Source organism: Abrus precatorius, unplaced genomic scaffold (assembly GCF_003935025.1).
Source record: "Abrus precatorius isolate BTA unplaced genomic scaffold, Abrus_2018 Scaffold8, whole genome shotgun sequence".
In the NCBI taxonomy this organism is placed as follows: domain Eukaryota; kingdom Viridiplantae; phylum Streptophyta; class Magnoliopsida; order Fabales; family Fabaceae; genus Abrus; species Abrus precatorius.
Genome location: NW_020874428.1, coordinates 24,558,380 through 24,572,955, shown reverse-complemented (window position 1 = coordinate 24,572,955; position 14,576 = coordinate 24,558,380). Strand labels below are relative to the sequence as shown.

The following is a 14,576-nucleotide window of genomic DNA, read 5'->3' as shown; positions in this document are numbered from 1 at the left end:
TAAAGAATATATATTCTCAAATTAAATTTACTTAGTTTTAAAGTAGATTTAAGTAAAAATAAAAGATATGTACTTTCATATCACACTAATTTAAAATTCACTTCACTTTTTTATATTAAAACGCTTTAAAAAATAATTTCGTTTTTATTTAAATTATAATTTATCTTTTGCTAAAGACAATCTGTTTACTAAAAATCAACTGTTGGTAAATTTACTTAATTCTCGCAGTACAAAAAACTTTTTTATATATAATATTTAAACCAATGATTGATTTAAAGATAATTGAATATGTAAAAACTAAACTAAACGTTACTTGATAAATCAATTTTAAGATAAAAAAAGGATTTTAAATATTGATTAGGTTAATTTTAATTAAAATTAATTTTTGCAAATTTGATTGGCTGACCAAAACTCGTACACTTTTGTCAGGTATCTACAACTCGAGATTTTACGAGAAACTCCCGACCTTGAACCGCAAATTCCGTATCAAACAGTAATAATCGTGATATGTTATCATGGATTGTATATGAGAACACTTTTAGAGGTAAGTTTTCAAGTATTTTAGATTTTTTTAATTTAAAATTAAGATTTAATTCAACAATTGATGATAATATTAAATATAAGTATTTATTAAAATAATTATAAAAAATGCCTAAAAAATATTTTTAAAATTTATCGTTCTACATGAAATATTACTTTAGGTCACAGATTATTTATCCAAGAGTCAGAGTTTTGAGCGACGAATCATGTGATCGGTCATGACTACTGACACAATTTTATGGTAAGTCAATAGTTGGCTTGGCTTGGCTTGGCGTGTAAACGGATTTCATAGACAGACTTACCACTTTTTTTTGTACGAAGTAAACAAATTTAATTGTGCTATGACTGTGTTAGCTATCTTATATAAACAATAAAATATAATTACGTCAAAGCATGTGTTAATTAATAGAGTACTTTTTATAAAGTTAATAAAAAAAACATATAAAATTGTATTAATTAACACTTTTTTGTGAGACAAAAAATATATTTAAAAATTGCATACATTTGTGAGCGAAATTCACAACTCTATGTAATTTGCGTCATTTTAAAAAATAAATTTCATTTAAAAACAGTGATTATAAAATATAGTTGAGTCATACAAGTATACAAAAATCCCTAGCCACGATAGTTTTTTTTTCTAACTTCAAATGGATTTTTTTCATTACGCATTCAACTTATTGTTACTGATTACTGAAATTTATCGCTCATACTGTTTTCCATAAAAATGAATTTAATAATGAAAAATCATTAAAACTCAATATTTTGTATAATTTTCAATTAAAAGACACTCTAAACAAATTATGACTAGGATTCTATCATAAAACTTTTAATTTTGTATAAGTGTTAAAAATACTTATTGAAAAAGATAGATTATTATTATTACATCATACGTGCATTGATGATGCAAAAACGCATGCTTGACTTCATTGATTTTAATTAAAATAAATTGCCGACAACAAGAAAGGATGGGCCCACCAATGACTTTTTAATCAATGGCTGAATCATTTCCACGTGCCGTGTATCCAAACTTCCACTATGGTTCACTTTAACGGCGACGATTTTTCACAACACCGATGCTCGAATGTGTCATTTTTCCGAGAAGTTTTCTGGCGCTACTTGAATGACATTTCTGCCCTTGTCGTCCACTAGGAAAATTCACCGTTTACACGTATCCACCGTAACTTGAATCGAACGGTCAAAATCTCCTCTCATTGACGGAAAATTGGAAGTCTTCGTTTGTATTATTCTTTAACGTATTTACTTTTATTTTAAATTTTGGTGAGTTGCAATTGGCAATTATACAAAGTGGTACTACTGCTAACGAATATTTGGGTTTAACCAAACACATTTGTTAAAATTGACCACCAACTGTCAGCAAAATCTAAAAGTCAAAATGCCACTATAAATGGTTTTTTAAGTTGTTAAGTTTTTATGGCAACTGCAGAGTCATCAACTTTAAATTTTGTTTAAATAAGACAAAAGAAAACAAGGATAATAATTTTTTTATTTTTTAAACAAAAAATAAGAGAAAAAAAAAAGAATCTTGATTTCCAAATAATAGAATTTCGTTTTTTTAACCAATTAACTTTTTTTTTATTTAACCAAATATAGTGTTGACGTCTTATCTGACAATTTGTCCTTTCCAGACGATAGTATGGTTTAGATAACAAAAATAGAAAATTTAACCTAAAGAGTATTCTAAAAGGTTTTGTTAACCGATTAAAACTTTGGTTAAGTTAAAAAAAATATAATGAAAATGTATTAAAAATTACAGTAAATGTGTATAATGTCATCTTTCACAAAAACAATTTATTTTTTTAAAAAAATTCTTTTATAGTGCTCTTTAAGGTCATTGATTAACATTATGTTAAGAATGCTGGTATATTTAAAACAAAAATGTTAAGTAATAAATAGTAGTAATTTTTTATTAATAAAATATTGTCACTCTTTTATAATTTTATTGTAATAAATATATATTTTTAATAAAAATTTACTATTTTTGTACGTTTAAGTTAACAATTTTTTATTTTAAATTAAGGAGAAAAAATTGTCACTCATAACTATATTTTGGTGAGGAAGTTTTTCTACTATTATTTACATTTTCATGGTTAAAAATTAGTTTAAATATGTTTCTAAACTTTAAAATTGTATTATTTTTAATTAATCCATCAATTTTTTTTTCAAATTTTAGTACTAAAAGGTATACAGATTTACTTTTATCTCTTAAAATTATTCTAATGAGAGACTAAAAATATATTTCTTTTTATTCAATATAAAGCCTGAAAATAAGAAAGGGACTAACTCCAAAAGAAATTCAAAGGCATAACATATTTAAATTAATTAAAAAATATATTAATATATTTCATTCAACAATAGCTATAATATATATATATACACACACAAATAAAAAGCAAATCATTACACGCATTTTTTGTTTGTTCAAAATTCTAATTACTACTTGAAAGTGCACCAAAAAATCGAAACCTCTATTTATGAAAAGAATTACAAAGGCTAAGTCCGAAGAGCTGAGAATAAAATCAACAGTGAAAATGCCACTACTGACAAAAAAAAAATGCCACTTATTTACCTTACCATCATTTGCATCTACTTTTCAGGCTAATTAAATTTTCTTAACAATCCAAATTGTGGTAGTGACTGCAATGCACGCGCCATAGTGATAGTAATAAATCGTGGTTCACGTAAACATGTTATGGAGGAGCCACGTGGAGGGTAATATGGTACAGAGAATTTATTGTTCGTACACGCGCGCAAGAACCTTACTTTAGTATTACTGTATTAATATTATTATAGTTAACTTGTCGGGTTTCACATTCAAAGATCCAAAATGTTCCGAAGGTTGCTGAGCCACAGCCAGGAAACTCTAATCTAATTTGACGCTAACTTTCATCCAATTGGAATATTATTATATCTCTTTTAAGATATCACATTTGATTCTTCTCAATTTTATCTGTGATTCTCTCCTTGTACCTTTGTTTTTTCTTTTTAATAATATTTGGAAATTTTATTTTATTGCCTTTTATCTTTGGTCAATTTTCACTGTCTCTCCTTGATGATCATTTTACCATCTGGGTGAGTTAATTTGAGAGTGTTGTGCTGATTTCTTCTTAAAAGCTCAAAAGGGTCTTCTGGGTTTGATCGAACAAGCAAAAGTGTCTCTTGTCATTTCAACGCTACCAGATGCCAGAAAACCGGCAGGTTCTGAGGAATGCTGATTCTACTCCTTCTGGTGATAACATTGAAGGTGTTGCAGATTTTTCTGGTGACTGATTTTCCTTTTTGGGGTGGTCATGATTCATGGTTTAAATGGTTCTGATCATCATTTAATGTTGTTCTGCGAGGAAATAGATTTTAGATTATCTTTACTCTACGATCTTGTTTCATTATATGATACGATGCCTTTGTTTTTATGGTACGATGGTTTTGATTTGAAGAATTTTGATAATTCACACAATGTATTGTTAGTCTTATGGGGATTTTTGAAAACATGGCTTAACTTGTGTGAGTGAAAAATGTTAAGAAAATTGTTGTGTTTTCTTCCCTAAACTCAAGTGTTGTGCTTGATCACACATGGGTTTGCATAATTGATGCAACAAAGTATCGCTGGCATGTTTTGATCTTAAATCTTTTAACCACAATAGTGTGCTTTATGAGGTGAAAATCTTAATTTTCTGATCCGATTAGTGGTATTGCTCTCTGACTGCGCCCAATTTGAGTTATTGCTTAAATTTGTTTAAATGCACGTTGAGACTTTGGAAAGACTTTGCCTGATTTCTGTCTTGTCTGTATTGCAGAAGCAATTCGACGTTTGAAAATCAATGACAATCGGGATAGAGATGCTGCAGCTCAATCTACCCAATATCCGGATCGACCCGGTGAACCTGATTGCTTGTATTATTTGAGGACTGGAATGTGTGGTTATGGGAGTAACTGTCGCTACAATCACCCTGCTCATGTTTCCCTTGTACGAAGCTCTTTCTTTTATTTCCTTTTCATTCATTAATCATTATCTTCTAGATATTATGAAAAAACTTTTTTGGTAAAATATTTGATACAAGTGTAGTTTATGTAGTTGTAATCTTTCCGTTTCTCTAATAACTTACTCTCCAATCTGCTTGTTAGTTTTATGTTTTATCATACACAAGCAGATCAATGTTGCTCATACTTTATTAGATTTTCAGGGTACTCATTATGGCGAAGAACTCCCTCAGAGAGTTGGGCAACCTGATTGTGAGGTATGTTTACTTTTGGTGATTGAAATTGTTTTGCAACAAATTTTCTTGTTGAATTTGTTAGGAATGTAATATGAAACCATTCATGCATCTTCGCCTAGTAGCTTAAGCTTTTGGGATATCTAATGCATGACATGGCATTGGAGCCTCTATGACCAAGTGGTCTAGAATTTGATCCTCGGGCTTGTTCATTTTCCATGCCTCCAAAGGGCTCTCATGCAAAGGAGTGTGTTGAAGTTGTGATGCAAAACCATTCATTTGTCTTCACTTAATAACTTAAAGCTTTGGGATAGTTGTTAGTTCATGAAAGAACTATGCTACATGAAACTGAATGTGGTGTGTGTTTTATACAAGAACATTTACAATGAAACACTTTCTTTTTCTTTAACAAACCCAACCTTGGCAGCTTGTTTTGTAATAAAAAATAAAACTTCTCATGTTTGAAGATGACTCCATAAAAAATTCTGAAGATATGCGTTTCATTTATGTCCCTTCTGCAGAAACTTCACTTGTTTTCTGCACTTATGCTTGTCCTTTGTTGTGGTCCCTTTTAATTTAATGATGGTGGTTTGGTCTGTTTGAAATCTTTAGCTTAGTGATTGCTAGTACACCATTAGCAAATCAATAAATGGAGGGGAAGAAAATGAAGTGGGATACCTAATGAAATGGACAAAAAATGTAGTAGTTATGCTGTCAGTGTAGAACATCTGTCATTTTGTTTTCTATTGGTGAATTGTTTATTTTTGTTTTAGTGGACACATTATGGTTTTTTGTCCTGTAGAACTTATTTACTGGATTTCTTTATGATGATGGTGGAAAATTTTTATTTGATGCCAGCTATGGCATACTTGAACTAGAAAAGGAAATAAATACAATAACTTGAGTTTCACATCTATTATACTATAAATATCAAGTTCAGGAACTGAGTTATAATCTGAAGATTTTTGCATACTACACTGTCTTTTTCTCATGAGAGATTCAATTGGTATTCCAGTGCATTGAAACTTTGTGTGTTTTATGACCTATTCAAATTAAGTAACTTGTGATCTTGTTTAAAATATGGATTGCAGTATTTTCTTAAGACAGGGACATGCAAGTATGGATCAACATGTAAATATCATCATCCAAAGGACAGGCGAGGTGCTGCTCCTGTGTTATTCAATACTTTAGGTCTTCCGATGCGTCAGGTTTGCACTTCTCTTCACACCTGTTACTTTATTTTTTCCAAACTGATTACTTTTACTGTGTTGATGGAAGACGTTGGAAACATTGCAATTTTCAACATTTTTTGATTGTTGCTTTTAGGAAGAAAAATCGTGTCCCTATTACATGAGAACTGGATCCTGTAAGTTTGGAGTTGCTTGCAAGTTTCATCATCCACAGCATGCTTCCTTTGGAGCATACCCGTTGGCTGGATCTCCTGCTTCAACGATTATTCCTACATCAGGTTTGCCATATGTTGGTGGGTTTCCTGCATGGTCAGTATCAAGAATGTCGTATTTATCTGGGCAGGGCCTTCAATCTTATGTGCCTCCTTTTCTGTCTTCTTCACAAGGCATGATACCTGCGCCGAGCTGGACCAACTACATGGTTAGTTAAGGATGTTGAATGTCCTGTTTTTATATGCATTTGCTGTATGCTGTGGTCTTTTGTTTTTTCTCTTCCGCACAGTGGTTATCCTGTCATTGAATTTGATGCTGACTGATTTTATCTCATGATGAATGATAGCAAGGGTTATATAGATGGGCTCATTGTTAGGGAAAAAAACAGTTCCAAATTGTGTTTTTCTTCTTCTGCCTTATTACTGAAATTTTACTCCATACATGCAAGTTTTTATTGCTTCATGAAGCATTGGTCAATATTCATTTTCTTGGTAGCACAATCAATTTTGTTGTCTAATATATCTAGATAAATAAATGCATGAAGATTCTAAAATATTGTTGCCATCTCTTACCGCCAAATGTCATGGACATTGCAAGGAAGGAACTTTAGAGGAAGTGGTCTGTGTATGGCAATACTGTTATTCCTGGCATTCATATACTGATTAATTTCTGATGCAGGATGTGCTTTGTTTTTTAGGAAAGTTTCAGAGAATGTTTCGCTTTTAGTGACAATTAATTATGTTGAGTTTCGGTTACTGTATACAGTTAATGGTACCTTTTGCAAATTCAATGAAGATCTTTTGTTTTGACTGTGATTATGTTTCTCAAAATAGGGAAGTATGAACGCTGCAATCCCTACCGGTTTTCTTGGATCTAATCTTGTTTACGATTATATGAATCCGAGCGAGTCACTTTCTGGCGGGCAAGTATTAAATTCAGCTCTCCCAGATAGACCTGATCAACCAGAATGTAGATACTTCATGAGCACTGGGACATGCAAATATGGATCTGATTGCAAGTTTCACCACCCAAAAGAAAGGATAGCTCAATCGTTAATAAATCCACTTGGCCTTCCTGTGAGACCTGTAAGTTCGGTTTCTCCTTGATGCTTAGTTACTCTAATATCTTAAGATTTTGTTCATATTATTCTCCCTAATGTCTTATGAAGGCATTTTCATATTCCATATTGGCTACTAATGCCATGAAGTCTAAGTATTTAGATTCCTGATTCATATCATGATTATCTACAGGGGCAGGCTATATGCTCTTACTACAGAATCAATGGAATATGCAAGTTTGGCCCTACATGCAAATTTGATCATCCAGTTTTGGCTATCCCTCAGAACTATGGCTTGACCTCACCTACTCTAACTGTAATTGATGCATCTCTCATTAGTAATCCAAGAGGGTTATCAACTGTTCAACCATCAGAGACATCTCCATCTAAAGTATCAAGTGACAAGCTTCAGCATTCTGATACAAAAGCTGCTGCAGAAGATTCATCCAAACAAGTTGATACTACATCAAATTCCCTCCCACCATCCTCAGAGTCTTTACATGACTAAACTGCTTCAAGTTTGATCTTTCTTTGGGACATTTTTTCTTTCCATATTTTAAGGAGAAATATATATCATACATACCATCTGTTCCCCCCTTTTCACCTGCAATTCTGTGGAGTTGGATAGTTTGTTCAAAGGTTGTTCTTACAACCACTAGCTTGTGGGGGATGGAAGGCATTTTTTGTGGTGAATAAAATGCAGGTAGAAAGTTTGTGACCTTTCATTTATCTTTTTCTCTCTCTTAGGGTCAGATTGGTACACACTTAAAAGTGCTGGATGAAAAACTCAGGGATGTATGACAAACTTTTCAGTAATTTTTTACATCATTTTTAAGGGCGTGCCTAACTGGCTTTTAATCCTTTATTATTATTATATCTATATATCTATATAGAAAAATATCAATAATATGGAGATTTAATTGCTTTTATTTTGGGATGATGTCCACTTGGAATTTTAAGAATGACAGGATTCTTAGGGATCCATTTAATTAAAAAAAAAAAGAGACTAGGTTGTTCTTTCTTCGATTTAATTGCGGTTGTGAAATAGCTCAAAGATGAACGGAAAACAGAAGAGAATAAGTACATTTTTTTTTTCCTAATATATAAAAGTTGAAGTGTGGGTTATAAAATTGCCACATCAGCTTATCTTGCCTCTCACTTTTACTTTTAGGCCATATCAACAAAATCTAACTTCTTTCTTTTAAATTTAATTTACACTACGGTTCCCTGAACACACATAAAAAATCATTCAGTACTTTTAACTTTATTCATTTAAAAAAAATTATTTTTGTCTTCTAATTTTAGTTACAAATATTATTTTTAACTTTTTGATTGATCTTTCATCTTACTGAAGCCTTTCTGTTTATAGTAACAATAAATAAAATACATGTGAGATTTATTCTTTACAATTAGCTATAAGATTATTAAATCTAAAGAACTCAATGACATGATGAGTTGGTGAAAAAATATTATTGTTGGTATTTTTTATTTATCAATAGGAAAATCTTATCATATATTTTATTAATTTGATATAATATTTATTATATATATATATATATATATATATTTTTTTTTTTTTCAAGCTCAATACCTTTAATATGACATTTCTTTTATGGTTTACTGTCTCATTATCCAAGCGTCATAACGGACACTACAGGGAAAAGTTTATAAAGTTGAAGATCAAGTAAAATTATAATATTTCATGCAAACGTAATCCATAAACTTCACAAGAAAGAAGCTCTCTAGTATGGAATCATTGTTTGAAGTATTTGCAGGAATAATATCAACTCGTCTCTAACCCAAATTTTTAAGTTATGTTTTTCGAATATCTCATACTCATACAGTACACGAACGGAGAATTTTTTTATTTATTATTGTTATTTTCATAACTATAATTACTAATATTCTGGAATTACGAATCTAGATATAGTAATTTGAACTTGAGATCTTATTACTTATCATTTGAACTAAATTATTATTATTATTATTATTAATTTATAATAATAATTATTGTCAACATCATTATTATTAGTGTTTTTACTATTTTTTTTATTTTTCAGAATTAATGATAATTTTTTTTATCTATAATTTGTATTGCTATCCGTTAAATTTTGCCCACTTGAGCCTGAAATGCTTTTTTTGTTGGCTATGGTGGAGTTTGGAAATGCAAAGTGATATGGGGGAGTTCGTAACTAAATTGGGTTCTTAGTTCATAATCTTGTCACGAGTGAAAAGACACGTAGAAAAATTTATTGTAACTCATTTGGGTTCTTAATTTCATCATCTTGTCACGATTGAAAAGACACTTAGGGAAATTTATTATTATTTTGAAGAGTCTATCCAACTTGTTTTTGTCTGTCTTTCCCACGATATACATAAAAGGAGCATGAGAGGATTTAATTCCTCCTGGGTTCACCAGTGCCAATTTGAGTACTGAAACTTAAATAAATAAAGGAAGAAGACAATATACGAATCCACCAGCTTTACGCGTATCTAATTTATTTTAATTTTCTTTTGTTCTTATATATGAAATGTGAATTTATCATATTAGAGAGAAAGATATTTCTTTTTAGATATCTAATATCTTACAACTAGTAATGTGAAGTTATTACATGATAAATTTTGTGCCATTTTTCTTGGACATGATTTAATATTGTTATTAAAGATCAGAAGATGCAAATACCTTTTTTTCCCCCATGTAGTGCTTTGTTAAGCTTGTTGCTTGAATTGAGTTGAAATTTCTTAATGGGCCTAGCTTCAATGAAAGTGACCAAACAATTGACTTCCTTTGAATTTAATAAATTTTCTATACCTCGTCTTCACAGTCTAAATTTTAGAGAAAATTCTATAAGTGGTACATAATCTTTTTGAGAATATTAATTGATAAGGATTGAATATATTGTTTTGCCTACTGATTACGGGTAATATTCTTATATGTGCTAAAACTTTGTTATTCTAAGTTCAATTTAATTGGGGTGTCGGATTTTTTTTTTCCTGTCTAAAATGGGTTCTAATCACATAGAATATTTTGTCTTTTAGACAAAAAAGATTGAAGCTAAAGATGAAAGGAAATGTATAGAAGATAGATGGAACAAAGGAAGGCAATCGAAAGGGTGAAACGAAAATGAAAGTGAATGGATATATACTCTTTGATCCTTGTTAGTAATTATCATAAGAAATTGGATGTATTATACTTTGTAATAAGAGAGTTTATAGTAACTGAAATCTAATAATTCATTTCATCATTGTAATATATATATATTTATAGGGAAAAAAAGGCGACAAAACTGTTAAGATTTTGATAACTAGTTTATGCTAATTACCAAGTGACTCTGTAATAATTTTGACACCTTCTATTATACTTGTTTAAACCAATAACTACAATCAAATAGCTAAATATATCAAACACACCAAGTCTTGAGCATCCAATTAATTGATCAAATCTTCAATCAACACATCTTGATCAACATGATACTTTGATTAGCAATTCTTATATTATCATCAAAACACCAACCTCTTGCAAAACATCAATAGAAGATCTCAAATCTGATACTTGTTTTTGAACTTGATCTTTACTCTTCACTTACATAAAAAATTCAATTTTAATAGTTTCAATTTCCAACACTAATGTGTTTGGTTGCGTGAGAAAAAAAAAGAGAAAAAGAGAAATTTTTAAAATTTGAATCACAGAAAAAATATGAAAAAAAGAATTTAAATTTTTGTTTAAAAAATTAACTTTTCTCCTCTTTTTTTTCTTTTAAAAAAAATCTTTATTTGAGCTTTTTTACTTTGTATTTTCTTTCAATTCATCCAACAGTAGCTATGATGTATGAAATACAAAATAAAGAATATAATGAATGTACTATCCGTTTTGATTTTAAATTTTATTTTCTATTTTAAATAGCGATGTCTCATCTCTTGGATATTGTCCTGTTACTTTATCTTCATTTTCAGAAGTTTCATAAAGGATTCCTTGAGACAAATGATAATCATTGAAGAACCAAAAGCAGCTGAACTTTCAGCCAAACGAAATTCAATCGGATGAAATTTGATCTTTGCCTGCCTTACTGTTAAACACTATTTTTATATTTACAATAGACAGATTTATATCATGTGCTAGGAAAAAATTACAAAAGACAAATGCTTTCAAATCTCCATCTCTAAATCAAATTAAGGTTGAGGAGAAAAAGACAATCAATATTATATACATTCAAATGGTTTGTCCATTCTTAACTCTTTGAGAGCTTCATGAATCTTCTAGTTCTAAATGAAAAAAATTATGCACATTCGAGTGTGTTAGGCTGATAAATTTCATACTTACTAGTTATTAATCATAGTTATTTATTAATCAACTATTATAAAAATTATCATCCATTAATTACATACTAATAATTTATAATTTACAAGGTTAATTCATCTAACTTGGATACATCAAAATCATGGAAGTATTTGTCGTTCCAAATATTCCACAAGAAAATAACATTAGGCTCTTGGCTTCTATGTTCTCATCCTACACTAGCAGGGAATATGAGACTTCTTACATCACTCTATAGCTGCTTGAAGAAAGTGGACCAAATTGGTGTGGGGAATAAAATCCTGATAGCTGCATCTCCTGGACACACATAAAGGACGTAGTTCTTATTCTCCCAATACACCACATATAATATATATATAGAAGCATGTGTTCTCAATGGAAACGTTTATCTTTGATGAATACCCTTGATCTTTCATGGCTCTTATTAACCTTACAATTTCCATGAAACCCTTGTCATAAGCCTTGTTCAAGTCAAGCTGGATACTATCTCCCCCATTCTTATTGTTGAAGTAATGCATCAAATATGACCAAGATGCTAATAGACATTAATGTCCTAGAGTTTAAGGAGACAATTGATGTCCTAGAGTTTAAGGAGACAATTGTATGTTCTTGATATAGATTAAATTAGCCTTCATTTATATTTAATATCATATTTTATTTTTAAAATTTTATTATTAATAAGTTGTAAGTTATAATAACACTCTAAAATGAAACATTTATGTTATTTTGAAAACCTGTGACGTAATTCAAACATGCTTATACGAATATGCTAGCATGACAGTAATGTAGGTTGAAGGAATAAATGTAATTCTCTTCCATATTATTATGGCTCTTCTAGTGTAGAATGCATCGAGAATTATGAACCCCTTTATTCCTTAAAACTTTATTTGAGAGTTAAATTTAAGAAAATAGAATGTTTATTTGATGAAAATTTATATTTAAGAGTTTTTAAATTTGAAAAAAAAAATTATATGCCCCTTAAAGTTGAATTTTTTTTCTTAACCCTCTGTCTCTTTTCCTTCAATGTTAGGATCTACTTGCAAATTATGTGACTTGAGTCCAAGTTAAAAAATATGAGATTCTAATGTAAGATTTATAAGTCATAGACAATAGCTAATTTTTATGTTGTAATTTTCCTATAATTCTCATCATTTAGTATTGGAGTATTCTACCATGTCTTCCCACACTACAAATTTGTAAATTGTGACACTAACATATTAGTGTTGGCCTAAGACTATAATTTTATCTTTAAATTTATGTGCATGACTCTTATTCTTTGAATCTTTTTATTAATTAACTCTTCATCTCACTTCATTTTTTTTCTTCATTATTTGGTACCAAAATTATTTATCCATTTAAATAATAATAATTTCAATTCATGAAACGTAATTGTATATTTTTTTCTTAAAACTTGGTTAATGCCTCTATGTACGTAATGAAATGTAATGCCTTCTGCCTGGTTACCTGAACAAATTCAAGGCTTTTTTTTTTTTAAGGAGCTGAACATATTAATTTTAAATCTTTAAATATGATTGAAATGTTTATTAAAATTGATCATAACGGTATATTTCTTTATTCAAGCGCGCGCACGCACACACTTATATTCTTTCTCGTCTTTTTGTTTCATTTCCATGTATATCTGTACTTTTTTGGGAATATTATATTTAATTTGAGTTAAAGAGTTAGACATAAATATTCTTATGTGCTATTTTAAAATATAAAATTTAGGTATGATTTTTTTAGATGTTTTTGTGTTATTTTTTTCAATTAAAGTTAGAATTTTATCTTGATGACAAAATTTGAATTTATAATTATCGCAAGTTATCAAAGTAAAATTCTAATTTTAACTAAAAATAATTATATAGAAAACATCTTAAAAAATTAGACCCAGATTTTGTCATTTTAAAGTTGTGATGCAAATGCACGAAAATGTAGTTAAAAAAATAGTTTCTTCTAAATTAGCTCAATATGTAGTTAGCTTAATTAAATAGATCTAAGCTACAAACTTCAAGATTCTAATGGTACGTTTTGCTTTGAAGTTTAATAAACGCAAATGAGAATTTTCACAATTTCTAAGATTAGATTAGACTTTTGAACGTACTTGTATAAGACAAATTTCGTCATCTCAAATTTAAGTTCTATTTAATATTAGTTTGTAAAGTATAAACAATTGAATATATTTCAGTTTCTAATCTAACCAGCCACAAGAAAATTAATGTGTATTTTGTTGAGTTTATTTTAAAAAAATCATCAGTTATTTAGATTAATTTATCTTTTAAAGAACAAATGAATGTTTTTTTTGCTAAGTGACAGCAAACATGCACCGATGTGCGAAAAACTAATGATCTATACAATTTATCTTAATGACTAAGCATTTCTTTTCCATCTTCATTTTAATTTATGATTTTAGACTCAAAATCATATTTAAACACTCAATAATGAATTTACTAAACATGCTATTTATAAATAAAGCACAAGACACGTACATGTTATTGATTTTTGTAAGCTTGGTTTATTTGTTTCCAAATAATAGATCATCAAAAGGTTTAAGGTTTATTTTTGTTATATGATTCGTTTAATCACCTGCTTCTTTCTATCTAAAATGCGAGAAAATGAATAATTTGGAAGTAATTTTAACTAAACCTTTAGCCGTGGCATTATTTAGGATGTACGAACAAAGCTTTGACTTGCATTTAAAAAAAAGAGGGCAAGAAAGGTTTGTTTTTATGATGAAAAGAATTAAAGAACGAAACAAAGTTGGGGACGTGGTTAGTTCTATTTATAAAGATTGGTTAGAAAATTGAATGAGATATTGCAAAGGAGACAATAATTACATTTCTTGTAAGAAAATCTAATGGTGACGAGAACACGGTACAAAATTAGACAACTGGCTGAAAACACGTTAATATTTCAGAAAACGTAAATACCATAAACGGTTGCTCCCAAAACAAGAGCCATTCGTGGTTGCTCACTAAGACAATAACATCAATAATTACGACAAGCATATGCCCCAAATGCCTAACATTTCCATG

The 14,576-nt window shown here is 29.5% G+C and overlaps 1 protein-coding gene across 3 annotated transcripts; it reads left to right on the top strand.

Moving 5' to 3' along the window:
• The first annotated feature begins 3,369 nt into the window (after nt 1-3,369).
• LOC113847241 (zinc finger CCCH domain-containing protein 3) lies at nt 3,370-8,061 on the top strand. Of its 3 annotated transcripts, none has more exons than XM_027476221.1 (7): nt 3,370-3,820; nt 4,353-4,522; nt 4,740-4,793; nt 5,861-5,977; nt 6,096-6,380; nt 7,006-7,257; nt 7,423-8,061. In XM_027476221.1, exons 1-7 carry the CDS (start codon nt 3,739-3,741, stop codon nt 7,735-7,737), a joined length of 1,275 nt encoding a protein of 424 aa, XP_027332022.1. In that variant the 5' UTR covers nt 3,370-3,738; the 3' UTR covers nt 7,738-8,061. The 3 variants fall into 3 exon arrangements, with proteins under 3 accessions (XP_027332022.1, XP_027332023.1, XP_027332024.1); XM_027476222.1 differs by having other exon boundaries at nt 3,370-3,802; nt 7,423-8,060; XM_027476223.1 differs by having other exon boundaries at nt 3,370-4,212; nt 7,423-8,060.
• The last annotated feature ends 6,515 nt before the right edge of the window (nt 8,062-14,576 follow it).